General features: G+C 40.2%; 3 protein-coding genes across 4 annotated transcripts in view; all 3 read left to right on the forward strand.

Annotated features, from left to right (window-relative positions):
• Positions 1–7,575, forward strand: part of LOC115383367 (ephrin type-A receptor 6-like) — a 56,405-nt gene extending 48,830 nt beyond the window's left edge. Inside the window, exons 12-20 of the mRNA XM_030085583.1 lie at positions 600–670; positions 3,337–3,462; positions 4,523–4,708; positions 4,815–4,876; positions 4,969–5,178; positions 5,260–5,409; positions 5,519–5,712; positions 6,085–6,234; positions 6,727–7,575. Of these exons, the coding sequence (XP_029941443.1) occupies positions 600–670; positions 3,337–3,462; positions 4,523–4,708; positions 4,815–4,876; positions 4,969–5,178; positions 5,260–5,409; positions 5,519–5,712; positions 6,085–6,234; positions 6,727–6,841 (1,264 nt within the window). The 3' untranslated portion in view covers positions 6,842–7,575. The remainder of the gene's footprint in view (positions 1–599; positions 671–3,336; positions 3,463–4,522; positions 4,709–4,814; positions 4,877–4,968; positions 5,179–5,259; positions 5,410–5,518; positions 5,713–6,084; positions 6,235–6,726) is intronic.
• Positions 7,576–9,443: 1,868 nt separating this feature from the next.
• On the forward strand, positions 9,444–14,957 carry arl6 (ARF like GTPase 6). Of its 2 annotated transcripts, XM_030089786.1 has the most exons (9): positions 9,444–9,594; positions 10,412–10,560; positions 10,664–10,725; positions 10,883–10,951; positions 11,040–11,134; positions 11,343–11,472; positions 11,703–11,758; positions 12,737–12,749; positions 12,992–14,957. In XM_030089786.1, the coding sequence occupies exons 2-9, from the start codon at positions 10,423–10,425 to the stop codon at positions 13,023–13,025; spliced, it is 597 nt and encodes a 198-aa protein (XP_029945646.1). In that variant the 5' UTR covers positions 9,444–9,594; positions 10,412–10,422; the 3' UTR covers positions 13,026–14,957. The 2 variants fall into 2 exon arrangements, with proteins under 2 accessions (XP_029945646.1, XP_029945655.1); XM_030089795.1 differs by lacking the exon at positions 12,737–12,749.
• A 2,368-nt stretch (positions 14,958–17,325) lies between these two features.
• slc5a7a (solute carrier family 5 member 7a) lies at positions 17,326–22,134 on the forward strand. The gene is made up of 9 exons (XM_030097246.1): positions 17,326–17,501; positions 18,080–18,305; positions 18,504–18,617; positions 18,957–19,112; positions 19,225–19,373; positions 19,578–19,721; positions 20,191–20,344; positions 20,872–21,089; positions 21,203–22,134. The coding sequence occupies exons 2-9, from the start codon at positions 18,122–18,124 to the stop codon at positions 21,875–21,877; spliced, it is 1,794 nt and encodes a 597-aa protein (XP_029953106.1). The 5' UTR covers positions 17,326–17,501; positions 18,080–18,121; the 3' UTR covers positions 21,878–22,134.
• Positions 22,135–26,500: the final 4,366 nt, after the last annotated feature.

Consider the following 26,500-nt stretch of genomic DNA (forward strand, 5'->3'; position numbering starts at 1 on the left):
TTCTATTGTGCCAAGACTGAGAACCAGACGATAATACTGGGTCAAAGAAGTTAAAGTAAAAGAAAATCACTTTACAGTCTTTTGCATTTTGACTGAATATCAAACTGACGTTTTTGGAATGGGTTTCATAAAAGTAATGAAATAAACGCTCTTCAAAGAGTGTCTTTCAATTTCTAAGGAGGTCTTATAGTTTCATGTGTTCTTTTTGCTGAATACTGATGTTTGCTGCTTTTGTCCCAAGTCCCCTTCTCTGTGGAGACCGAGCCTTAAAAGCTTTGAGCGAGGGGCTTTGTGAATACTAAGAAAAGTGGGAAAATGGAAGGAAATAAAAAGAATGCCGCTGAGGCAAGAGCAAAAATTGCTCTAAAATGGCTGTCCTTTGAATTATTTTTTATTTTTGGTTCTGTTTTGCAAACCAATAAAAACCTGACGAAGCTGAATGACCGGTGGAGAAATGGTACTGTCTCAGTGATTTCTGCTGTCAGAATATGTGCTTATTCCACTGTCTATTGCCATAAATTCCATAAATTGGTTCGAGCTGGTTTGTTCAGTGATACCATTGGTTTTTACTGTTTTGGGAATATGCCTCACCTGTGCAGGTGCCAGGGATACATTAAGGCCAGGATGAAGTCTGAGGAGAAGCGAAGGGCTCGCTTCCACAGTGGACACGGTAATGAATACAAACCTTTCTTACTCATTCGCTCCAGTAATGCAGGTCTTAATTTATCTCTGTGACAACAAGTTGAGTTTTAGTTCTGACAAGACAATGCTAAAACACTTTACCTCGAAGCCAGAAGCATGGCCCATCTCTTCACGTTAGCATAAGTGAAAAGAATGAAAAGAAACTGAACGCTGATATTTAAGACTCACGTTTTATTATAAATCAAGACCAAAATCCTCTCAACACAAACTGTGCATGTTAATGACGTTTAACTGCTTGCAAATGACGCTGTGAAAACATTTCATGTGCTGATTTGCTCTTTATTTGTACTCATGGTGTTGTGCATTTTAAAAAAAGAGATCGTTAGATCACAGTTTGGACGCAAAACAACTCCAGGCTCAAAAAGTTTTAGCTGATTTGTGAATTATTCATTCAATACACAGTATCTTCCGAAAATCAGGTTTTGGATCAGACTTAGACTGAGACATATTAATACATTATTATCTCAAATAAAGTAACCACCTAAAATCAAACATCAGGACTTTGTTTATATATGTAGAACAAAAGTGAAACATGCTTCATCTGCATCACACTTTCTTTCAAGGTAACTGGGGTATTTACGGCATAATAAACCCGACTATCATCCATAACATCTGCAGCCTGGTAAGAAGATTAAATGACAACAATTAAAGTAGATTTTCTGTAATCTTTGTCCTCTCAATACTTTTAGCACTCATGATCCGTAAATCAATCTGTTGTGGCCTGATTGCATCATTTCAAAAAGATGAAAGATTTTTTTGATGTTTGTAACCAGAAAATAATGTCTACAAATCTGTCTGTCTCGTCATTGTTTGCACGCTATTGATTAGAAATTGATTTTCTAAAAGCCATTGTAGCATCCTCTCACCGTGTTTGTCCTTTTGTGACTCAGACTGACCTCATGTCTCTGATAATCTTTACTTTTTTTCAGGCTTTCAGTCCTCACAGCTTGCCGTACGAACCTGTATTGGATTTTGACAAAACTTGCCGTTCCGATTAAGAATTACAGTACTGACCCAAATGCTGCGCTCCAATTACAGATAAAAACAGCTATTGATTGTCCCGAGGGGGAGGCATGTAATTCTTGGTGAGAAAAATTGGCACCCTGCTCTTTACTAAGAAAATTCAGCGAGAGCCCTTGCGAGATTCGATCAGAGGCCTGCAGGAGCACAAGTGAGGGCCCTGGGACAAATATAGCTGTTCTCTCATGCGCTGGCTTGATTTTAGGATTTCTGATTGATCCAAGAAGACCGTGACGCTTGAGGGGCCTGACTGTAAACGCGTGCAACAGATATTTGTTGTCTTCTGTGCCGTGTCCTTCATGCATCTTTCATCTTTGCTGTATGTAAAGTTAGACTTTTGCTTGCAGCTCAGAAAGAGAGCAGTGTTGCTGACGGTAAACATGTCTGAGTCTTTTGTTCTATCGGAGTATTACGAAGACTATTTGAACACTTATAATCTTAGCCTCCATGAATCCTTCCCTGTTGTTTGTTCTTTTCGGTTGCGTGCTGGGGAGGCATCACCCAAGCAGGGGGGGGTGGTTGGGGTGGGTGTGTGTGTGCGCCGGCAGGCTCAACAGACTTCTTCTCATACAGAGCAGAGCTGAGACACCCCGGGGACAGAAGTGGAATGTAGACTCCAAACTGGATTTCTATCTCAGACGAAGCCTTCAACCTTCCACGATACGAGCTGACACAGCTATAAAGTACATTTAGTCCCCAGCTCATCTGCTCCAGGTGTACCACGGGCTGCTTCAAGTTATCATTTGTGCCAGTCATCATGCACAGTGCTCTCTGCAGCAGCGTCCCCAGCCTCAGCCAGAGAGGAGGATGCCGAATCCTGACTGCCTGCAATGATGTCTTTTTACGCTGCTCTGGGGCCTTTCCTCAGCTCCTGCTTTCTCTCTGGTTTTTATGTCATTTTTTTTTTCAATCCCTTGACAAAATAACTGAGAAACTCTACAGTATAATAGAAGCAAATACTTTGCCAATTATGGACTTACACAGTTGAGTTCAGAACCAACTTCTGTGGCACAGAACCAAATAAATAGGAAGGTGGTTGGTTTGGTTGAACAGATCTCCCTTCAGGAGTCTAGAAGAGTGGTTCTCATCTGGTGGGTCATGATCCAAAATGGGTCATTTTCAGCGCAAAATAAACAAATAAATGGTAAACAATCGGTGTAGGTTGTAATATTTCCCTTTATAATTTGAGTTGACAGTCACTCTTTTACACCGTCGAAGAAAACACACAAGGTTCGTTTACAAATCTACCGTTGATCTGAAATACATGTTTTTGTTCTCGTATTGTGAGAGGAAACCATATAATCCAGAGAAAAAGGCTGCACATGGGAAAAACATGCCATCGAAGCCCCCAGTCAGACACAAACTGGTAACTGTTTTGCTGTGAGTTAAGGGGAATTACCAAAACACTACCGTGCAGCTCTCACACATCTGAAAGAAAAATGCTACTTTTTGAGAAATGCAGGGCATTAAGAAACCTGAATTATGTTTATTTTCAGTTTTGTTGCATTTTTAAGAATCTACAGTCTTGAATATACAGTTTATTTTTCCACTCCATAATATTATTCAAAACTTCGAAACGTACTGACATATTCCTTCACACATTTTTCCTTCCAGTCCCGTTCTCTGGGATAAAGACCTACGTGGACCCTGATACCTATGAAGACCCCACTCAGGCCGTGGAGGAGTTTGCCAAAGAGATCGACCCCTCGTACATATGCATTGAGCGGGTGATTGGTGCAGGTAAGACGCATAGAAGCCCTAATCAATGACTTCTATCATTGCATGAAACTGATATTTGTATAATGTTAAAAGTTGTTAAAAGTTTGCTGATTTTTTTTTCTTACCAAAATGTCCCAGTACAGCTCACCTGTGATAGAATAAAATCTTTCATTTCATGTTAAAGAATCAAAAACGAGATGCTCGGCCACTATAAAATTTTGATAAGATATTTTTTTTATTGCATCTTCTCTCTCTGCAGGTGATATTAAAGTCATTTATTGCATTGCACATTGTAGAAACAAAGCAAGCGCTGCTGACTGTGAATAATGGTGTTTGATGGCTCATTAAACCGAACAGATTGTGTCTGTTGTTAAACCATTGAATAATTACTAAGGTGCCACCCATTTGTTGAATTTCTGTCATGTGGGCTCCATCTGGTGGAGAAATTGTGCAGTCACTTGTTTTCTAAATGACAGATGAAGAACTAAACGCTGTTTTGTGATCCATCTACCTTCGCTCTTTAAACTTGTGTTATCAGTATTAATTAGAGAAGCTTTCATAGATGGATAGTTGGACTTGTACATTATTTATTCACAGTTTTTTTTTTCAATCTCTTGCTGCATTAATATTCTGAAATGAAGAACAGAAAATTACTCATAGTTCCTGTCAGCAGCATTTGCTTTATCTCAGAGGTGGATGTGACCCCCAAACATCACAGGGCTTGAACCACATTACCAACCAAACATCTCTCTTGCATGGTTTAGCTAATACCAAAAAGTAAGCTATGGTTGGATGCTGGACATTTGAATGTTTTACAGATATGTTTAACAGCTGTTGAGATTCATAGACAATTATTTTAGTATTTCAATCATAAATTCTCTCAAAAATTAAAAACAAGACACCCTGCAGGGTAAAAGACATCCTGGCACCTGGATTTTACCTGCACCCTCACTGTGAAGTTCTCTGGTGCCTTCATTGCTTTGGCTAAAGTATCTTAATGTTTCCAGGAAACTCCCTCAAAACATTTCAGTGTGGCGGTGAGAGCAGATATGCGTGATGTGTTTGTTTATTTTCTCCTCAGGTGAATTTGGGGAAGTTTGTTGCGGTCGGCTGCGCGTACCTGGAAGGATGGACATTGCTGTTGCAATCAAAACGCTGAAAGGAGGCTATGCGGAGCAGCAGCGCCGAGATTTTCTGCGAGAGGCTTCGATCATGGGGCAGTTCAACAACCCCAACATCATCAGGCTGGAGGGTGTAGTCACCAAGAGTAAGCACTTTATATGTTAATGTGTGTTTGAGTGTTTTCACAGTTTTCCTGACTTTGGACTCTTCACCATGGCTGTAATCAATTCCCGTACTTTACCTTACCTCAGGCAGGCCGGTAATGATAGTGGTGGAATACATGGAAAATGGATCACTTGACTCATTCCTCCGGGTGAGATGAGCATTCACACGTGTGGATTGTCTTTATTTTGCCAGAAGAGATTAAAAGAGAGTCGACATCTCTAACAGCATCTTTGTTTTCAGACACGTGACGGCCAGTTCACCGTGCTCCAGCTGGTTGGCATGCTGCGCGGCATTGCAGTGGGCATGACATACCTTTCAGATATGGGTTACGTCCACAGAGACCTCGCCGCCCGCAACATCCTGGTGGATGAAAGCCTGGTGTGTAAGGTGTCTGATTTCGGCATGTCCAGAATCCTTGAAGACGACACTGAAGCGGCCTACACAGCTTCGGTGAGTGCGGTCGATATCATTACTTTGTCGTGACGGTAAAAGTCTGAATCTGACCTGATCACGTTTATTCTTTATGGTCAGGGAGGGAAGATCCCGATACGCTGGACAGCGCCAGAGGCGATTGCTTATGGAAAGTTTTCCTCTGCCAGCGATGTGTGGAGCTACGGCATTGTCATGTGGGAAGTGATGTCCTATGGAGAGAGGCCCTACTGGGAGATGTCCAATCAAGATGTAGGCTGCTGGTCAAACACTGCTACCGAATCATCAACAGCTTTATTTAAGATGAAGCATTTTTTTTTTTTTTTGCAATTCTTTATGTTTGATCCAATATGTTCCCCAGGTCATTCTGTCGATTGAGGAAGGCTACCGTCTGCCTGCCCCGATGGGATGCCCGGTGACGCTGCACCAGCTGATGCTGCACTGCTGGCAGAAGGAGTCCAGCCAGCGGCCACGCTTCCACGACGTGCTCTCCTTCCTCGACAAACTGATCATCAATCCCAGCAGTCTGCTGACTCTGGTTAATGATGTTCAGAGGTAAGAGTCAGCTGAGCCTACGGAGTCCTCTGACAGTGAAAACTTGTCAACTCCGAGGCAGACAGTTTTTTTTCCTGCAGCAACACCAATGTTACTTTGTATGAAATAAAACCAACGAAATAGCTGTGATATTTATTGTGTGTTTCAAATGTGTGAGTATGTGTCTACAAGATATTTCACAACAAATTTCAGACAGTAAATCTGCAGAAGACCAAACTTTGCTTTCGAGAAGTGTTGATTTTTATTGGAATTTAGCAGCTACTCGATCTGTTATTAAAACCCATTTCTTTATTGAAATAATATACACTTATTATCTCAATACCTTCCCAGCTTGTAAGTTTGCATTGGTTAATATTGCATTTGTTATCTCAGCTACCCTGACTCTCCGGAGGACATGCCGGATTACCCTCTGTTCATCTCCATCGGCGACTGGCTCGACTCCATCAAAATGAGCCAGTACAAGAACAACTTCCTCGCAGCAGGATACACAACACTGGATTCCATTTCATCCATGAGTATAGAGTGAGTGGAGCCACATTACATAGAGTGCAGCTACAGTCTCAAAAAGCACACTTAAAGGAAACAGGGGCAGCATCAAAGGAGCAGAAAAATTGTGACAATGTAATGAAATTGACTCTGCTGTTGAGTGTTGTGAGGAAAACATGTGTATGGCATGCGTGTATCAGGCTGCCTTCCTATGAATGTTTGTATGATATATGTCTTTTTTTCATTGATTGATATTTTCTATGTTCCCTTCCCTAATAACTGTGTTGTCATGAATCTGATGTCACTTTAATTTGCAAAGTATTCTACTCTGTATGGTACTACTCCTACTTTTGATACAGTATTTTATCCAGTGTCGTGTAATTTTTACTGTGAGGTTATTGCAATTTAAAGTGACATGCATGGGTGTTTCCCTATTTTCTTTGCATGTTTCTCTTGTAGTGCAAGTAGGCTCCCTGCTTTTGTCCAGCGATTCATTTAAAACTGCATAAATCTTCTTCTCCTCTTCAGCGACATCAGGCGCATTGGGGTGTGTTTGATTGGCCACCAGAGGAGAATCATAAGCAGCATACAGTCCCTTCGCCTGCAGCTCCACCACATCCAGCAGAGTGGCTTTCAAGTGTGAGACCACTGCGCTGAGTCAGACTGTGCGCACACACTGAGCTGGAAACAAACCAGAGCTCCTTGGCATCGTCATTCAACTAATTGCACAAAACACCAGACTGTTAGGTGTAGCAGGTACCACATGCCGCCCACGTGTGGGCAGTTTGCTGCTGGACCGCATGTGGCCCGGTTAACACACACTCTTCATCTTATGGATCATTATCAATACAGACTCCACAACAACCAACCTCTGTCAGCATTGACCCGACGCGGTCTCTTTATTATCTCAGCAAGTACTAGCATTCACTTGAATTCTGGACTTCCTCTCTCTAGTGTCTATTCAAGTGTTCACCGATACCTCTTCTCTTTCCAAGTGACAATCCAATGGTCTCTGTTGACTTTGAATGGTCTCAAGTCTGTTACCTCATGACCGGAGAAGACGTGGATAGGATATATCATGTGGTGGTGTGTGTGCAACAGTGATTTTATTGACGACTTTCCAGCTGGTTTTGTGAAACAATTCAGCTGAACTAAAGATAGAGAGAATGAAAAATACAATCATGATTTTTGAACTGAAGACCGCTGAATGTCAAAAGATTTTATAGAAAATGTATGTTCGCTCCTCATGATAATGCAGTATGTCTTGTACAAAAAGTCTTGTGAAAGTTGTATGTTTTATTCAGTTTGTTGGTTCCTTAATAAACAGCCCTATTTTAATACTTAGTTTTCTCTCGGGCTTCAACCACCGCCGGGCCTTAACAGCCATCGCTCCTCACAGCAGGCTGTGGATTGCTCACGTACATACACACGTATCCATGGATCCCCTCTCGCTTTCAAACACACACAGTGGCAGCGTCCTCTTAATTGTCACCCAAGAGACTGACACGTTTTCTGGACAGAGACAATTGTCAGGTGAGTTTGTTAAGTAGTGCTCCTAGAGTTTTAATTATAGAAGGTGCTAAAAAAAAATCCTGTGTTAAGGTTTCCCACGTAAACAAGGATGTATCTTATGTGTTATTTTGTTCACAAGTATTATAATATGTAGTTGTCCACGAGCTGTAGCTTCACTGCTCTCTCAGAATCTTATTAAAATATAAAGCAAGACCATCTGCAGTTCAAAATATTTACCGAGAATAGAGCTGTAAATTTAATTAAAGGAGAAAGTGACTGCAAATAGTCTAAATATATGAAGCACTAAATCTGAATAATTTAAATAGTTTTTTTTTTTTTGTTTGATTCTGTCCATGAAAGTTCCTCCCACATCGTGGTGTAGTGGTTACCTTTCTCACCTCTTTTTGTCCTCAATTCAAGTTCAGGATGGGATCCTTCATGTGCAGAGGTCTGGTCTCTACAAATGGTCTGCATGTGTGAATGTAGATATATGGGTGTTTGTACTAATAAACTCTCCAGGGGTTTCCCAGTCTTTGCCCAAAGTCAGTCGATTGGCTCTGCAGTGACATCAAGATAATCAAGTGGTATAAACGGATTGATGCTTCTTATTACAAACCATTGCTCTGCTTTTCCATTATAAAATAATCCGTAACAAGATTTTATTAATAACAGTTCCTCAGTTGATGTTTTTGTCAATATCGTTGTATAAGCCATATAAAACTGTTTTTCAAGTCTTAATTGGCTCAATTTAGTTGTTTCTCTGTTATAATACAATTCAGAAAAAAAGAGTAATTCTCAGAAAGTCAATTATAAGTTCCTGTTTGAATGAGGATCAGAGCTGCAACATGTGTAATGTGAAATATTTGACAGATTATACTGTACTAACAGTTTGTAAAGAAGCAAACTCACATTGCAGTTTTTAGTTAACATATAAAGACATGCTGGGGCTGCACAGTATAGAGGTTAGCACTCTAGTTTCATTGTCTTCAACTTGAGGTTGGAGTTTGGATTTTAGGTCTTTTATGTCTCTAGTTTCCATGTGCAATATTATATTCCAGAATATAAGTGGATAAAGGTTGTTTGAATCTCTTGACAATTGAAATTGCTTTACATGACTGTCATCAAAGATTGAAGTAACAATACAGTCATAAAAGCTTCCTTTAGACTATTTCAAAACTCTGGGAATCTGTTCGCTGTATTTTTTTTTTCTTCCCTGTGATGGACTGACAGCAGTCCAGAGTGTTTTCTGCAGATTTTAACTTGTGATGGTAAAACAGCCCAGTCACCCAATAGAGTAATGGGTCTGGGTGGGGCTTATGGATATTTTGTGTGAGGTTTGCAAGTTCTCATGTGTCAAAATCTTTTCTTTAAGCATTCTGGTAAAACATGGCATTGAAAGACTTCTGCCCTAATTTCCCCCATGCCTTCTTTTTTTTTTTTTTAATTTTATTTGGTGCACTGCATACCACAAGACAATCAGTGATAGTTTAAATCAGTGGAGGCACAGTAGCTTACTGTTATTCTATATGTAAAATTTTTCATTGCTCCTCCTATAAAATTTTTCTCATTTATTAGAAAATCACTAGTTTTAAGCAGTGCATCACCCAGAATATATATTTATCCTTTTCTTCTTACACAATAGTAGATTTTAGTTTTTGTTTTCCGCCTGCGGCAGATACAGGGGGGCGGGGGGCACGTCCTCGTGCGTCCTGCGGGGGGCGCAAGTGAGCGCTCTCTGTGGTCTCATAGCAACAGAGTGTAAATAACTGTTCGGTGTTTTTATTTTGTGGGACACTGCGTGGACGATACACGGAGAAATGAACGAAGCATCGATTTGACGCTGGGAATTTACACGAACGAAACCAAAGGACGTTGGAATTACAGGTAAATCACAGCTGTCCGCTCCAGGCGGTGAAAGGATAAAACAAGCTAACGTTAGCACTGCCAGCCTCGGCTGGCGCGTTAGCTTTAGCTATTAAACTGTAGCGTTTCACTAAACTATCGTCTCCCTCGGTGCTCGCTGCCTCTTAAAACTCTCTTTATCTTGTATCTTGTGTCACTTCTCTAACGTTAGACGCGGTAACCGGACATGTATTGAACGGCGGCTAACCGCTAGCTCAGGCTAGCTAGCAGTAGTAACAAGAGATTAACTAAATAGCTGTTAGCGAATGTTAATTACATCCAGACCAGCAACACCTCCTGAACAAACATGTTAGATAAAGCTATGGCTGAGTTATAGATCTAGTTTACCAAGCCCAATTTTAACATCGCTTTTAATGCTTCTCGCACTTTTATGTTCTCGTTTTTAAAAGCGAAGGTTTCTTCATTTCCTGTGAAAATTCCACTACTAGAAACCTCAGTACAGGTGCTTTGGTTAATAAAATGTTGATCTCTTACACATGTGCATCCCTTTTTCACTTTGCAGTAAAACTCTGGTGCATTATCACAATCTGAACCAGAATGCCTTTCTTAGAAATACAACAGGAAACCCCTGAATGCAGAGAGGACTGCACAATATTTCCACTACATTATTGACAAATACTAGAATAGAATAGATTAGAATACAGTATAATACAATTAAATACTTTACTAATCCCTCAAAAATGATTTTGCAGCGTTGTTCCACACAGAATATAATGTAATCATCATTCAGTAATATAACTTGAATGTTAAAGTTCTCATCGTCTTTCTTTTATCCCAGACTAACAGTGGATGGTAGCTGGCTGGCCAATGGGGCTGTTTGATAAGTTGGCTGCATGGCTGGGACTGAAGAAGGAGGTGAATGTGCTGTGCCTCGGTCTGGACAACAGTGGGAAAACCACCATCATCAACAGACTCAAGCCCTCCAATGTACGTTCATCCAAAAAGTATTGAATGACTTCAAATCTGCATTTCTAACATTCGTGTAGAATGTCATATAATTCTAAATATGTATTTTTTTTTTTTTTTTCAGGCCCAAACACAAGATATCGTCCCAACAATAGGCTTCAGCATAGAGAAGTTCAAGACATCCAGGTATCTGAGTTCAAGCTTCAGTTTGTAGTCACTGTTTGGGTATGCTTAGGTCCCCATTTGATATCTGCTGCCAATTAGTTTTTCCATTCCACGTTTAATATATTTATACTGTTGTTTCAATCAAACTTTGACATGACAGTGTTCTGTCTTCTTGAAGTCTTTCCTTCACAGTGTTTGACATGTCCGGTCAGGGGCGATACAGAAACCTCTGGGAGCACTACTACAAGTGAGTGTTCTCATGCAACAAAAGCAGCATTCATCTTTGCTCTTTTTGATTATTGTTAGGCACATTAATGTATTTAATCTCATCTCAGGGAAGGACAGGCCATCATATTCGTCATTGATAGCGCAGATAAACTGAGGATGGTGGTGGCTAAAGAAGAACTGGACACGTTACTAAATCATCCTGGTAAGATTGTGTTTCTTGAATCTTTGTTTTCATGCTTCTAGATGTATTTTTACCTTTTTATTTGAGCAGTGGTAGTATGCAAGTCATTTTATCAACTAAAGCGACAACCTATGCTGTTTTTTTTAAGTCAGTATGATTTCAAACTTTTGTTCCTTGGTTTATAGAGGTGAAAAGCAGTTCTGATTTATTGCATTGAAATGTCTTGCAGATATTAAACACAGGAGGATTCCCATCCTGTTCTTTGCTAACAAGATGGATGTGAGGGATGCTCTGTCTTCTGTCAAGGTCTCACAGCTGCTCAGCCTGGAGAACATCAAAGACAAACCCTGGCACATCTGGTATGAACTTACATAATTATTTGTTCACTGACTTTTGCAGGGAAAGAACAACAGAAGACAGAAAACCATCTACAAAGAATACAGCATATGTCAGAAAAATAGACTCAGAATAATAATTAATGTGTAAAACCTGAATTGCAGTCAAAACTGACATTGTGTAGAGGGTTTTAAATTGATCAGAATGTGAGACTGCAGTCGTTTTGAAGGTTTGGTGTGTTTTCTTGTTTCAGTGCCACTGATGCTCTAAAGGGAGACGGTTTACAAGAGGGAGTCGACTGGTTACAAGGTACGATGAGAGACCCAATAAATAATAGTGGGGGAATAACAGCGAGATCAGATCATTTATTAATGTACAGTTTTACACTGGTTTGATTCACAAAACATAATATTCTTACTAATGTGTTTATTGGTTTGTTGTCTGAAAGAGTAGTGTTCACCTTTTGTAACATTTCCAAAGATAAATGTAGTTTGTAGTTTTTCAACCGATTTTTTTTTTGTCTTCGTGTCACACAATAGCCAGCTGCTTCATCGTTCTTTCTCTGTGTTCCTGAGGTGTACACATCTAGTCTCTTTGTTTCACGCCTCAATAATAGTTTCACATGAATCCAACAAGAGACTGTGTGATTGTACGCATTTCAATCTTCAATTTATTTTCTATAGTACCAAATACAACACAGTCGTCTCAAAACAATTTTAAAGAGAAAACCCAATGATTCCACTTGAGCAAGCATAGGTAATAGTGGAAAAGAAAAATGCCCTTTTAACAGGAAGAAACCTGCAGAACCAGACTCTGAGGTGGAGACTGCCTGTTGTTCCTGCTAGCAATAGGAGACAGTGATGTCTTTGGTCCTAACTTTAAATGTGTGATCTTAGGTCTCACCGTGAGAAAAGGCAGACTTTATCTTAGACATGTGACCATAACCAGCCTGAGTTAAACAGTGTCAAAAATTTCCCAATAACAAAATATAATGTGAACATCAGATCCACACCAGAACTTAGCATAGTGACCACATTCTCTCCATCCAGTTCCATGCAAGTGTTTTCCTTACACAGAACAACGGCTTGATTGTTTTATTTTCTATAGGCACTTGGGGTTTACGTCAATGATGTTACTATTCCTGTATACTGAAGTACAATTATTTGAAATCAGTCGGTCACAGAAGCAGCTGGTATCTGTTTATTAACCTGCATGGCACAGTTTGTTCCACACCATCACTGTCTTCTTTCTTTTATGTTTTGTGCTTTCATTCTAATACTGACATAGATCAAATTATCCAGTGAGTATTGGCTGTGTCGGTGCCGTGTCATTCGTTGTTTTGTTGTGTAGTTATAAAAGATTATAGAGCAACCTATTTTCTCCTTCCAGTGGTTGTTGTGTTGTGTTTTATTTTAACCTGGAATTCTTTACATCCCCGAAATGCATCCAGTTAATCGAGTAGTGCAGCTGCTCAATATGTTCGAATCTTCCCACACACAGACACTTTTATTTTGGTTAACTGTTTCACTCTTATCTTTCCAGATCAAATCAAAACAATGAGAACATGAGAGCATGAGGAGGGACCAACCAGGAGCAGCAGCGGCCGAGGAGGGTTTTTTTTCTCTTGCTATTTTAATGAAACAAGAGACCACTTACAAGATATTCAGATGATTTGTTATGTGTTTGGTTCACTTGGAAATATTGAATTCTCTAATACCAGTGAGAAGAGCAAACACGAAGATCCAACTTTATTTCCGCTAAACAACTGCTTATTTTTCAGTTTTTGTTGCAGATCATCTCTCACATTTTCTCAGTGTGTCACAGTGTTAGTCACGACACACGAGCTGCTCTCAAGCAAATTCTAATTTTCCTCTCTCCTGCCCTGCATCAATAAAACATTGAATGAATAATATTAAATTCAAAGAGGAGGTGGCTGGCTCCGTTTGGGAAAACTTCACTCTTAAAAGAAGAAGAATGAGTTAAAATAGCGAAACCTTTGAATGTAGTAGGTCCCGCCTCTTAAATATGCCAAATCTCTTTTAGTCTATTTTGTCTTACGTCTCTCAGGGCCTCTTTACGTACATTATGATGTTATTTTCAATCACTGTTTCCATCAATGGTCATTTGGCCAGCAGCAGAGGCACTTTTCTGTTTCTGGTTTTACTAAAACAAAGAATGTCATTGAATGTGCATGGCCTTTTTATAAAACTTGCACCGAGGACCATCTTTTTGTCACCAAGCAACAGGTACTTTGTCTTTACTGCAGCTAATTTTACACGCAGCTCCACCCATTTTTAGTTGGCAGTGCTTTACACATAGCCATACTGTGTGGTACGTTTGTGAGAAGCTGAACGTTTCATAGACGCTATTAGACTCCTGTATATATCTTCGCTTGTAGCTCAAAGTGGCTCTGACCTGTAACTCTGTTGTCATAAATGAATGTCAAGTTAGTCTTTAAAGTTTGTTTGAAAATCTCTACTTACTCTATAAAGCTAATTTCCAACCAGCGTTTTTTTTTTTTCTTTTCTTTTTATCAAAATACATTCCTACAATTGATTGGGTACTTCAGTGATTCAAAGGGAAATAACTTTAAAAATCCATGTTCAGGCTGTACCGAGTTCATCATGCAAGCCTTTGATCCGCTGCTTCAAACTCAGACCGAAAGCTGCTATTAAAAACAATTTGCGTGCAGATCAGAACAAACGGTGACTTATTTCTGTCTGATTGTGTTTCAGCTAAGTTGCGTAAAGCAAATATGACGCATTTTCAATGTTTTTGAAGGCATAAAGGCACAACTGACTGAACCTGAACTAGTTTTTGTAAACTAGCCTGTGACATGTAGTTTAAGAATGCTTCATCTAAAAACACTGTTTTTAGCAAAACATAGATTACGTCTTACAACACGACTGAATTGAACTGAATATCTAGGAAGAAAATGTTTCTCTTTTTCTGGAAACAATGTAAGGTGTGTGTGTGTGTGTGTGGAGGGATGTTTCTGGAAAAAAAAATATCTGAATGTTTCTTCATTTGAATCTGTATTTGGTAACAAAATTTGGTTGATAGTCAGAAACAGCCCTCCGCTAATGGGTTCTTAATTTTGTTAGCACAGAAAGAGGAAAGGTGAGTTTATAGAAACGGCTTTTGTTGTAATCAGGCAGCTGACGATCCTCTGGGGTGTGTTCCTGTTTTCTTAAAAAGGAATTACCTTGCAGATTTATGTGCTCCGTTTAGGTCTCTCACATCTAATTATCCAAGAATAAAACCATATTTTATTACATTTTATTTTATTTTTAGCTTTCACATGTAACATATGTCTTCAACTGTAATTCTTATCACAGTGCTGGTGACGATGTTTGTGTTCAGATTAAGAACAGAGTCCATAGGTCCATATTTTATTGACACAACTTTAAGCAGAAGTTCACTTTATTGTTTAAGTTTTAGCCTGACCTTTCAAACTGCATCCTTATTTGAGCTGGTTATACTTTATTTATTGAACCCTATCTTCTGATAATAAATACTGTGAAAAAAAAAAACTTATTGTATGTTTTGGAGTCTCTCTCTCTCTCTCTCTCTCTCTCTCTCTCTCTCTCTCTCTCTCTCTCTCTCTCTCTCTCTCTCTCTCTCTCTCTCTCTCTCTCTCTCTCTCTCTCTCTCTCTCTCTCTCTCTCTCTCTGGAACATCTTGAGTGCTGCCAGCAACAGCTGTTCATTAAACCTCTGAGTACTTTGGCCACAAACAGCTTATTTAGTGAAACATAAACATCCATTTCTGTAAATAATGAGCTTTTCTCTTATTACACTGCGCCACATGCTAATTTCATCGATCTCTGAGCCAGTTTGTCCACATTCATAAATATCCAGGCTCTTAGGGCTTGAATAACCAAATGATAAATATGGGGAAGCTGAGCTGCAACGTTTGATTTGAACCAGCGTCAAGGTCATGTGGTCGCCATCTGTCAAACATGTAGTTAGGAGGCTTTCCAATTATTTTCCAGATGTTTTAGGCTTTGGCAACAACACTGAGTAAAAGCACTCGTCAGCTGTCGGGCAAGACCACATGACAATAAGCATCAATTACTGAATTTTTTTAAAATAGTGTTGTATTTGAATATCAGTTTGTTATTGAATATTCAATATTGATTCAATATTAGCTAATAGCCCAAAAAGAATGTACATTTATGGAGAAATTAGTAACCATCCCATCCTTTTTAGAGTCATAAAACAAACACGACAGGCATGTTTTTGGACTGGAATCAAGAGCGCCCAGAGAAAATGGGCCAGGTACATACATGGAAAACATGCACAGAAAAGCCAACGAGCCTGGACTCAAACCGGGGATATGATGAAAGAGTAGGTGCCGCTACTGCAGAGTGCTGCAGCATATTTGTCTCTGTCTTCTTTTTTTCCAAATTAACAAGGAACAATGCCGACAATAGCATTATTAACTGTAACAATCAGATAACATTTACCTACATGATGAACCATATGGTGTCAATCATAAACCACTTGGGACTAAAGCTAGTCACCAGAGACTCTAATCTGGCCTGTAGAATGAAAGTACGGTGTGGAAATATTTTTTCCCATAAAAAATGTATTTATATATTAAGACTAACAGTGTTAGAATAACACTTTAATGGTAAAAGTGGCATCAGTGAGATAATATTGAGCTAGATAAGGGATGCAGCAGTGCAGCATCAATATTTCATTGATAAGGTACCATTAGTGTCCAAACCATTCAGTAATGTCACTTTGTAACTTTGTGCGTGATGGAAACTGCAAGTTTGCACTCATGGAAGACAAGGTTTTGTTTTGTTTTTACATTTCATTGCATTTATATGAGGTGTTGCTTGAAATCACATCATTCAGGAATTACATTTATTTTCTTGAAAATTTAAATAAAAAAAATTATGAAAGATATTTATTAGGGTCTTTTAAAAACACACCAAATTCACTGTTAACTTTTTCATTCCTATTTTTTGTACTAAACCGAATTCAACCATATGAATGAACAAACAGAGAAATAAACCTCAGATTGAGTCACTGTCCGTGGTGCTGAAACATGTATTCTGCTGTCTTGCCACAAGAGGGCGGTGTATGTAACATAGCGGTTATAATATTTGTCACGCGACCTCTTAATAAGTAAACCCTCAATCCTCTAACTAAGCGTCACCAACGCGCCGGTTGTGAGTATCTCTCCTGATACCTTGTGCCAGCTTTTATTTCTTTTTCTTTCTTTTTTTTTTTCATCAGTCAGACTGTATCATTAAATCTCCCCGCTTGCTCTTCAGGATCCATCCTAATTAGATACCCGTCAGTTTTGACAAGAGCAGTCCAGATTAAACGGTTCCAGCCGGAGAAGGCCATTAAACAGACACAGCTCATTGGTATTATCCAGAAAGGGAAGTGGCAGAAACACTTAGATGAGTTGTAATTGCTCTAAGGTGAGAAGTATTGTCTGTGAAGTCTCACCGTGAAAAGGCCCTGAAAGGGAGGGAAGCATGGACCATTTTCCTTTGTTTATTTGTGTGTGTTTAAAGTACTTCTCATTCCGGTTTCTTCAAAGAATGTGTAGCGAAGTTATTTGTGGTTTCAATAAAAATGACAGTGGATTAAAAAAAAAAAAAAAAAGGCCGAGTGAAGTGTGAGCTGAGTTCCACGGGAAACACAAAACTGACTTCTCATAATGTATAAAAATGCAACGTCGGTATTAAAATTCCCGTCAGGCCCTTGGGTGATTGGGTCCTTAAAAAGATGCCCATGCAGGATATGTAGTAGAGGAATTTGTTCAGCCTCCATCATCCTGCGCTCTGACGCGTTTCCATGCAAGGTGCTGCTCATTACCAGGGACGTCGGTTCTCTCTGACGCGCGTCTCAGTCCTCTGACGGCACCTGCCCCCTTATAAGCCTCAGTAAGTCACCGCCGGGACCCTCACCAACATCTCATTTCACCGTTCCTCTCAGTGGAAGAAGAGGAACTGGGAACTTCATAAAGCGTCTGAAATGTTCACATTTTTCCTCCGGTGCCCACGCACATGACTCATTTAGGACTCAAGGTAAGGTTTCAAAGTATTTACTTTTATTTTATTTTTATTTTTTTTTTCAAGTTTGAGATACCTCAATGAAACATTGTTAATCACAAAAGATTATTTCTCATTCCTTTAAGCATTCATGTTTGTTTTGTTTTCATTTTTTCCCCATGTAAATCAAGTAAGGCTGGTAGTTTCTGTCGTGAATCGTGTGCGTAAAGGAAATTTTATGCACGGGATTAATCATAGAAAGAGTCCGGCAAGGATGAAAGAAAAACGGACCAATGCAGACTGTAAACGACACTGTATGTTTGGAAGTTATTCTGAAAGATTTGACTCTTTTTACATCCAGTTGAGGATAATTTTCTGAATGATTGTTCTGCTCGGATTAGAGGTGAAATGCGCTTTCAGGTTTCTTTTAGAAGTAATTTTCATCTTATATAAGGTTGGACAAATCCTGTTGCTTATACACATTTCAATGTTTATTTCGCAACAGTATTGTAATACAGGAACTTATCACCACTCCCTCATTTATTTGTTTCAAAACAAAAAGTTGAACTGAGAGAATTGTCCTTCTCCCATGCGCCCCTGCGTGCGCCGGGCAGGTCTTCATGCCGTCCCGCTCCTAGCAGTAGACCGCTGCGACGATGACCGTTCATGTGGAGGGGCTTGTGGCTATCGCGGTCTTCTATCTGCTCATCCTGTTCGTCGGTATCTGGGCGGCATGGAAGAACAAGCACTCCGGGGAGGCGGAGGGCGCAGACCGCAGCGAGACCATCATGGTCGGCGGCAGAGATATCGGACTATTCGTGGGTGGATTCACCATGACAGGTGAGGAAAGTAGGGAAGTTAAGTTTTTGTTGTATTTTAACTTTGTGGCTTTTTAGACATATATCAGATAAGTTGAATGCAAATTAAGTATGAAATAGAAAAAGGAAGCATTTAGATTTATCTAAATAAAAGTTATGTTTAGGCTAATAATTATAAATTAATTCTGAGGTTTAATTTAATTTGTTTTTGTGGTTCCAGCGACCTGGGTAGGAGGAGGGTACATCAACGGCACAGCTGAGTATGTGTATCTACCCGGTTCTGGCTTGGCTTGGGCTCAGGCTCCTTTTGGATACGCTCTCAGCCTGGTTGTTGGTGAGCAGAGGTTTCCCATCTTTAATGTAAAATGTAATGTTGTTGCAATGTCACATAAAGAATCTGAAACAAAACCCTCATCGTCACATACCAGAGTACCGACCCTCATCCTGACTGAAAGGATAGGTGTCCTCTCTGATGAAACAATTAAATGTTTATTTGTTTTGCATTCAAAGAAGGTTAGGCACACAAATCAGCACACGAATCAGATCTTCTTATCAGAAATATGATATCCATTTCTCCATTGACAGTTATATTAGTAAGCATCACTTGAACCAGAGGCTCTGAAAAGTGGTCACCTCAATCCTCTGCCTGTCATGTGTCCACGCTTTGTCCCAGGCGGTCTATTCTTTGCCAAGCCCATGCGCTCTCGAGGTTACGTCACCATGTTGGACCCGTTCCAGCAGTTGTATGGGAAGCGTATGGGTGGGCTTCTCTTCATACCTGCCCTCATGGGTGAAATCTTCTGGTCTGCTGCCATCTTATCTGCACTCGGTGAGTTTAATTTCCAACTTGATTGAATAAAAACAGTTGGTGCGATTGTAGTTTGCTGTAATAAATCATGCTGCAGTTACAATAATGTTCTTCTGTCTGTCCGTAATTGCAGGTGCTACGCTGAGCGTCATTGTTGATATCAACATTAAGATGTCAGTAGTTATCTCTGCGCTCATTGCCATCTTTTACACCCTGGTTGGAGGACTGTACTCTGTGGCCTACACAGATGTTGTTCAACTCTTCTGTATCTTTGTTGGCCTGGTAGGTTCATCTGAACTCACAGTGATTGTTACAACTCAGTCATTTGTGTACTGAGTCTATTTCTTTAATTGAGCTCTTGGTTTTATATTTTTGCAACACTGCATGTGGTTGGACCTTAATTTCAAGCTAAATCAGCATTTATCAACCTCAAACCTGTAAGCTTGTCCACTTGAACTGTGTGCTTGTGTTCTTGTCTGTCTGCAGTGGATTAGTGTCCCCTTTGCTTTGACCAACCCTGCAGTGGCAGACATCACTGTTACCGCAGTGAAGCAGGTGTACCAGTCACCCTGGAGAGGCAGCGTCAACAAGAGCGACACGTGGGTCTGGATCGACAACTTCTGCCTGCTGGTACAGAACCTACAAGCTCTTCAGCTTACTCTTCTTAATGTGACAGTAAATCTTTGGTGAGCTGGTGAAGGCTCCATATAAAACTGGGACTGGAACTGTTGTGCAAAACCATATTTCCTCTGTTCCTGCTGCATCATTCTTAAATTTCTCAGTAATTTTAGTTTGCTTATGTTTATTAAATTCCACATCTCAGTGAAGAAAAGTTTGTTCGGCATGAATATTCTTTTTTTTTCCTTCTTCACTTTGAGCAAGCTCACGATATAGCAGAGGAACAACTGTTAGTTCTGCAACGCTGAACTTCACACAGTGAAAATCTACAGGCTTCATATCATAAACGCAAAGCAGTCGGCCTGCTTTGCTTTGTCAAATCCACAAATTTGAATTTGATTCAGAAATCTAGCTGACTTCACAGGAGAGCTTTGTGTTCATGAAACAAAAGTAAGCATCAACCACTGGATTTGTGTTCCAGATGCTGGGAGGAATACCGTGGCAGGTGTATTTCCAGAGGGTCCTGTCAGCCTCCTCTGCCACGTACGCCCAGGTCCTCTCCTTCCTGGCTGCCTTCGGGTGCCTGGTCATGGCCGTGCCCTCCGTTCTCATCGGGGCCATCGGAGCCTCTACAGGTCAGAGACCCGTGAGCCTGATTCAGCACAGTCTGTGTGTCGGGCTGCTGTTGGTAGTGTTTGTGTGTATTTTTTTTTTGGAGGGGGGGGCTCGGTATGGGTCCATGTTGCCCTTAGATCTGAGAGAGCCTGGTAAATAGCAGCTGGTTCATCTCATCTATAATGAAGCAGCAATCCATTTAATAACCATGCTGGTTGTGTAAATATTACATTAGAGGGAGGCAAGGGACCAAATTAGTGGTTTGAAATCCAGATTTTTTGGCATCAAATTCCTCAGAGAACAGGTGAATATGTAACTCTGTTGTGCCCTTTGCTGAAAGAGGAACTATGAGCAGAAATATAAATCAGTATATACATGAAGATAATGGTTCATGTTGTCAGTTAGACTTAAATATCAGCTTTCTTTATGTTATTAGTGAAATAAAATGTTTTGATCTTTAGGTATGATGTTGCACAAGTTCACAAGTATTTCATTTGTTATTTTACACCCTAGTTTGATTTCATTTTTTTTTTTTTTCCTTTTGCAGACTGGAACCAGACCAGTTATGGTGCTGTACCTCCTAAAGACAAGGAAGAAGCAGACATGATCCTGCCCATCGTGCTCCAGCACCTTTGCCCACCGTTTGTCTCCTTCTTTGGGCTGGGCGCGGTGTCCGCCGCTGTCATGTCCTCGGCAGATTCCTCCATCCTCTCAGCCAGCTCCATGTTTGCGAGGAACATCTACCAGCTTGCATTCAGGCAGTCAGTGAGTACAAGTAGCTTTTCATTCCACCAGATGTTGGCTTTTCATTTTGCTCTGGTTTCATCCTGGTCTGCAGACGTCTCAGTCCTCCTTTCCACCGCTCTCTGTCTCCTCAGGCATCTGATCGTGAAATCGTGTGGGTGATGCGAGTCACCATCTTTGTCTTTGGCGGCCTCGCCACCATCATGGCGCTGGTGACTGGCACAGTTTACGGCCTCTGGTACCTGAGTTCAGATCTAGTTTACGTCATAATCTTCCCCCAGCTGCTCAGCGTTCTCTTCATCAAAGGCACCAACACGTACGGCTCAGTGGCGGCGTACCTGTTCGGCGTGGTGCTGCGTATAGGCGGAGGCGAACCCTACCTGAAGCTGCCGCCCTTCATCTATTACCCCGGCTGGACGATTGAGCAGCGGAAAGATCACATGACCGGAGAGATGCAGGATGTCGTCATCCAGAAGTTCCCCTTTAAGACCATCTCCATGTTGGCCTCCTTTCTGGGAAACGTTGCTTTCTCATATCTGGCCAAGTACCTGTTTGAGAGCGGCAAGATTTCTCACAAATACGACTTTCTCGACGCGGTGGTGTCCAAGCACAGTGGGGAGATTATGGATAAGACCACACTCGTGACTCGCGGCAACAACATTGGGCTGTCGGAGATGGCGCCCGTCAAACCGCGGCTGAGCGTGACCTTGGCGGCCGCCTTCACGCGCCGCGACACGCTGCCGACAGAGACGGTGGAGGAGGAGGAAGAGGAGTCCAGCCCCGACTCCTCCCACCACGACGAGGAATGACAAAGTCAGGATCCGGTTAAAAGCAAAAAAAGAAGAAAAAAAGAAAAGAAAACATGGCGTTTGACTGAACGGCCAGAGAACCAAGAGACTGCGAGCAAACATTCTTCCTTTGGACTACAAAGTACATCGACCTGCAGGATATATAGAGTAGCAGCTTGCTTCGATGTCCAGACATGGAGCTGTGTTCCTGTGACGTAAAGCAACACACACACGCACACACACACACACCCACACACACACACACACACACTCACACACAGTTATTGTACTGAATATTCTACATATTTTCGACTGGTTTAAATATATACAGAAAGAAAATTTCAGCTGAATTATTATTAAAAAAAAAAAAAAAAATCAGTAGAATTGAGCTGAAGATGCTGTGCTAGTCCAGTGAGAAATGAAACAGATGAATAAGGTGATGTAGCTACAGCACAGACATCAGAGGGAGTATAAACAACAATATATGCACCAGTCGGACAAAAGCAATAACACATACATACACGTTAACATATGTACAGCTATTATAATAGAAAAAAACGCAGTTGTGAGAAGGTGAAATTAAAATACTTAATGTAACTAAATAATAGAAATCAATATATTTTATAACTTTAATGTGTCATATGAAGCTAATTGATTGATTTTATGCACAATCAAATGTCCAGTCCCACTAAAATAGCTGGGTTTTGATGACTAGGCCAAATCATAGTTCTTATGTTCATTATTTATCACCATTGAATTGCTATTTATGACAGTATATGGAGAAGAAAACAATCCAGGCGTCATGCTGAGTAGAAAATATACAAGCAGTAGTGGTGGTATAGCCGATTCCAGCTAAATAGCTACTATTCTCATTAATATCACGTGTAGATGCAGTTTTACGCATAAGAATTGGTGTGAATTAGTGTTTAAACTTATCTTGTATTCAGCTGCCTTAACGAAGCTCACTACTAGAGATACTTTTATTTCTGCAGTTCTGACTTTATTGTAGTCGGACTGTGGTGAACAAAGACTTGAATATGAATGTAACCTTCACAAAATATCTGAATAGAGCAAATAGTGTACTTCTACTGCTAAGTTTTTGTTTCTGACACACGAAATTTAAACCTATGCTGCAGAGCAGCATAGCGGTCGGTTGTGATTCACAGATTTGTTGTTTGTCTTTAGCAGCAGTGTACAGGTTATTTTCTCTGTGACGTGTGTTTGACATTTGTATACATATGAGGATAGAAAAATACGTAAGGGTGGTAAATAATGCTGTTTAAAACACTGAGATGATATGAAAGAATGCTGTCTAAATGTTTATTTATTTTTGATGTCCGAAAATGAAACAATAAAAAAAGGAAATAATGAAGGAAAATATCCTTTTATTAGAAAATAATAGAAGAAGTCACATAATTTTGAGTGTTGATAAATCTATAAAGAAAATCTATAAAGAAATACGGTTTATTGAGTGCTTTTATGAGTTATGTCGCAAGATGATATGAAATTGTGGAAAAGTGATCTTGCTTTGAGACACTTTTGTGTTATCAGATCCAAACAGAAGTGATTTGTCGCTGTTTGTCTTTTCACCATTTTAGAGACTTGTTTGGCTATTAAGAGTAAAAAATAAGGGAGAAAAATTGCAAAACTTTCCGCCATAAATATTGAAAAGAGTGTGGGTTTTTCTCATGTGTTTATTCTCATGAATATTTTTTATGTTTCAGTCCTTAAAGGATATGTTTGATAGAAAAATTTGAGCTACTCCTCATAATTTTAATGTTTTGCCTTAAATGCCGTATTCTAAGCTTAAAGGACGTGTCTCACTCTCATTTCTCAATTTGTTGAACCGCCTGAAATTTGTTTTTCTCTTTAGCCGAATGTTGGGAATGAATTTGCTGGGCCAGACTCTGCAAGGCCCTTTAGCTAGCTGCACGACGGACCGAGAATCAGAAGATGTCCGAAAACGTGACTGAAATTACGATCGCTTGGCTTGCATCTTTGTCCGCCTCCTTGTGCTGGAGTGAAAGACGGCGTCTTAAAATAGCTCTCCTCTCTGGTTATTTACATTACTCTAAGTGCTGTGGTGGCTCCGGTCTGGGACTCGGGGAGGGGCCACTCACATGTGGGTGGGACTGCCAGCGTCGGAAGTGGGTGTAGCTTACTGGCTTCGGCCGCCATTAAAATCACAAGCTCTCATGCGCAGGAATGACGCAGGTGCCCCGCCCTTCCGCTGCGCCTCCCCCGTCCATCGCCTGTGCCCTTTCGGACGTCCTTGAGAGCTGAGACCAATCCCATAAAAAAGAACGGAGGGTGGAGTAAAGAGAGAGGCAGCCCCATCTCCATTCATAGAAAGTATCTCAGAGAGCACTCATGATAATTAACAATTATGAAACAAAACTGTCACTTGTCCAGAAGTCAATCCATTTATTCAGGGCTCTCCGGAGGAGAGGCCATCGCTGGGGGGGAGGGGTTTGTGCAGCAGACCATCTTTGAGAGAGAGCGTTTGGACGCAAACCAAAACCGATTCGTTCTTTTTCAACCTCTGGATAAATTTAGAGTGTCCTTCTACGTCTTTTCCGACGTCATTGATAGTTTGGCGACATTTCCTGCCCGTCTTAAGTGTAATAATTCATATTTTCATTTCATCTTGGGTGAAGCTGGATTACAAGCAGGCTTCCGATGTTCTGTTTTTGATGATGGATTTGTTTTGAAACACATTCAAAGCATAAACATTTCAAATTGAGAGTTTAAAATGTTGAACTTTAGGTGCATTTTGTGTGCTTCATCTGAGTTTGGTAAATTGTCTATATTATTTCCAGACAAAGCTTGAAAGATAAAAAAGGAATATTGAAAAAAGGGGAATTCTGAGAATCCAGGTCCCACTTTGCCTTCATGTGGACGTGGAGATGAGATTTATGGGAACAGATAATGCAGTCTGATCGACATCTTACGTACATGCAGCAAGATGGGCATTGCTTAAAGAGAGGACACACAGCAAGGAGACTGTCCACGGGTCAGAAAATACTGATTATAATGATTATTTTGTGTATGATTTACAAGCACATTTAAGTTTCCACTGTTAATTCAAATAAATTAAGTTTCCCTATTATAGAGAGGATGAACTAATATCTGCTAGAAGTATCACACAAATCTATGATTGAATTTTACAAATTGGATTCAGTTTGGCATTGTTTAGCATGATAAGACAGATATTTACTGATATTTACTGTTACGGCTGAAAAGGGAAAAGAGAAATCCGAGCTGCATTTTATTTCAAGTTTAAAACTCAGTGTTTTATCAGCAGCCTTGTTATTACAAATGTCTTCAAGTTTTCAATATATGACTGATTAATCCATTATCTTGTATTTAGGCTCTTGAAAACAATTTTGTCTTTATAATTTTTTATAAAGACAATAGTAAGAAATGTATTTTAAAGTTATCACCCTGCACTGTAAACGAGTAAATGAAGCTTGTGGTTTTGACAGAAAGTCTCTGAGTGATGAAGTTTATGAAGGCAATCTCAAAATTCCTCATGTCCGTCTCATCATGACTGCAAAGTTCAGACTAGAACTGAGGAGTGAAACTGAGTGCCAGGGCTTAACAGATATAAAAATGTTAACTGTATTGTTTTCAAGAGTCTCTTTACTTTGAGAGCTGAGCACACAGGTAAAGATTTGTTTTCTTCTTCAGGTGAAAAGAAACTGATACGTATTTCTAACTGTGAATCCAAATGAAGAGCTCGGGCTTCTGGATCCCTTCCCCCCTGCTAATACGACACAAGACAGCTCATATCTCATCTGAGGCTGAGACGTCACATCATGTCGGTGGGGCTACTATTTATGTCCGTTTTAAGTAATGTCCCCTGTAATTTAATAACAAGCAAGCTAATTGAAACATGGGGAAAAGACAAGGGATGAAATGGGGCATATAAAAAAAGAAGGCAGATATATGTTACTGTGAGGGTGGAATATATTACTATCAGGTTTTTTTTTATATGAGTTGGAACAAATGTACAGCTGATGCAACACGTGCGCAAACCTACAGACTCACACACACAAACGCCGTACGATAATGTCATGTCTAATTGTTTCCAATATATCTCTCCATCTCCTCCATTAGTCCTTCCAAGCAGCTGAGGAGCATCTATGGCAAAATGAATGTAGTGGCTGCTCTAATCGAATCAGCCGGGGGAACTTAATTATAAAAGCAGCTTTGTTCCACTCTGGTCGGCTGCAGGTAGACCGTCTGCAGCTCAGCGTAGGAATGAGACAAAGGCTGTGCTATCTGTAAAAGTCCTGAAGAGCCATGAAGCAGCCTTAGTCACATGGAATAACATCGGGGACAGAGTTTCCCAGATCCTACAAGACAGGATTTTACAAGAGTTTGGAGAACGTCAGCTACGAGCGGATCAATGAAAACAAGACTGTCCTGTTGCATGATGGTCCATATGCAGAGACTGGAAATAAGAGGGTTAAAAAAAATGTACAAAAACTGAAGTCATATAGTTAAAGTTGAAATTCTAGTGTTACTGATTTCTTCATTTTTTCATCATTATATTTGGAGTTTAGCGATGCAGTTCACTCCAAGTCAAAGTCAGTGCAACATTGTGGTCAACAGCCTCATGACCTCTCTAGTGTGATCTTT

Source organism: Salarias fasciatus, chromosome 1 (assembly GCF_902148845.1).
Source record: "Salarias fasciatus chromosome 1, fSalaFa1.1, whole genome shotgun sequence".
In the NCBI taxonomy this organism is placed as follows: domain Eukaryota; kingdom Metazoa; phylum Chordata; class Actinopteri; order Blenniiformes; family Blenniidae; genus Salarias; species Salarias fasciatus.

What these genes read in the sequence shown, in the direction of transcription:
- arl6 (XM_030089786.1), top strand. Translation starts at nt 10,423, where the DNA reads ATGGTAGCTGGCTGGCCAATGGGGCTGTTTGATAAGTTGGCTGCATGG. An exon ending in ACAGACTCAAGCCCTCCAAT is followed by an intron (nt 10,561 to 10,663) that starts GTACGTTCATCC and finishes TTTTTTTTTCAG; the next exon opens with GCCCAAACACAAGATATCGT. An exon ending in CTCTGGGAGCACTACTACAA is followed by an intron (nt 10,952 to 11,039) that starts GTGAGTGTTCTC and finishes ATCTCATCTCAG; the next exon opens with GGAAGGACAGGCCATCATAT.
- slc5a7a (XM_030097246.1), top strand. Translation starts at nt 18,122, where the DNA reads ATGACCGTTCATGTGGAGGGGCTTGTGGCTATCGCGGTCTTCTATCTG. An exon ending in TGCCATCTTATCTGCACTCG is followed by an intron (nt 19,113 to 19,224) that starts GTGAGTTTAATT and finishes CCGTAATTGCAG; the next exon opens with GTGCTACGCTGAGCGTCATT. An exon ending in GGCCATCGGAGCCTCTACAG is followed by an intron (nt 20,345 to 20,871) that starts GTCAGAGACCCG and finishes TTCCTTTTGCAG; the next exon opens with ACTGGAACCAGACCAGTTAT.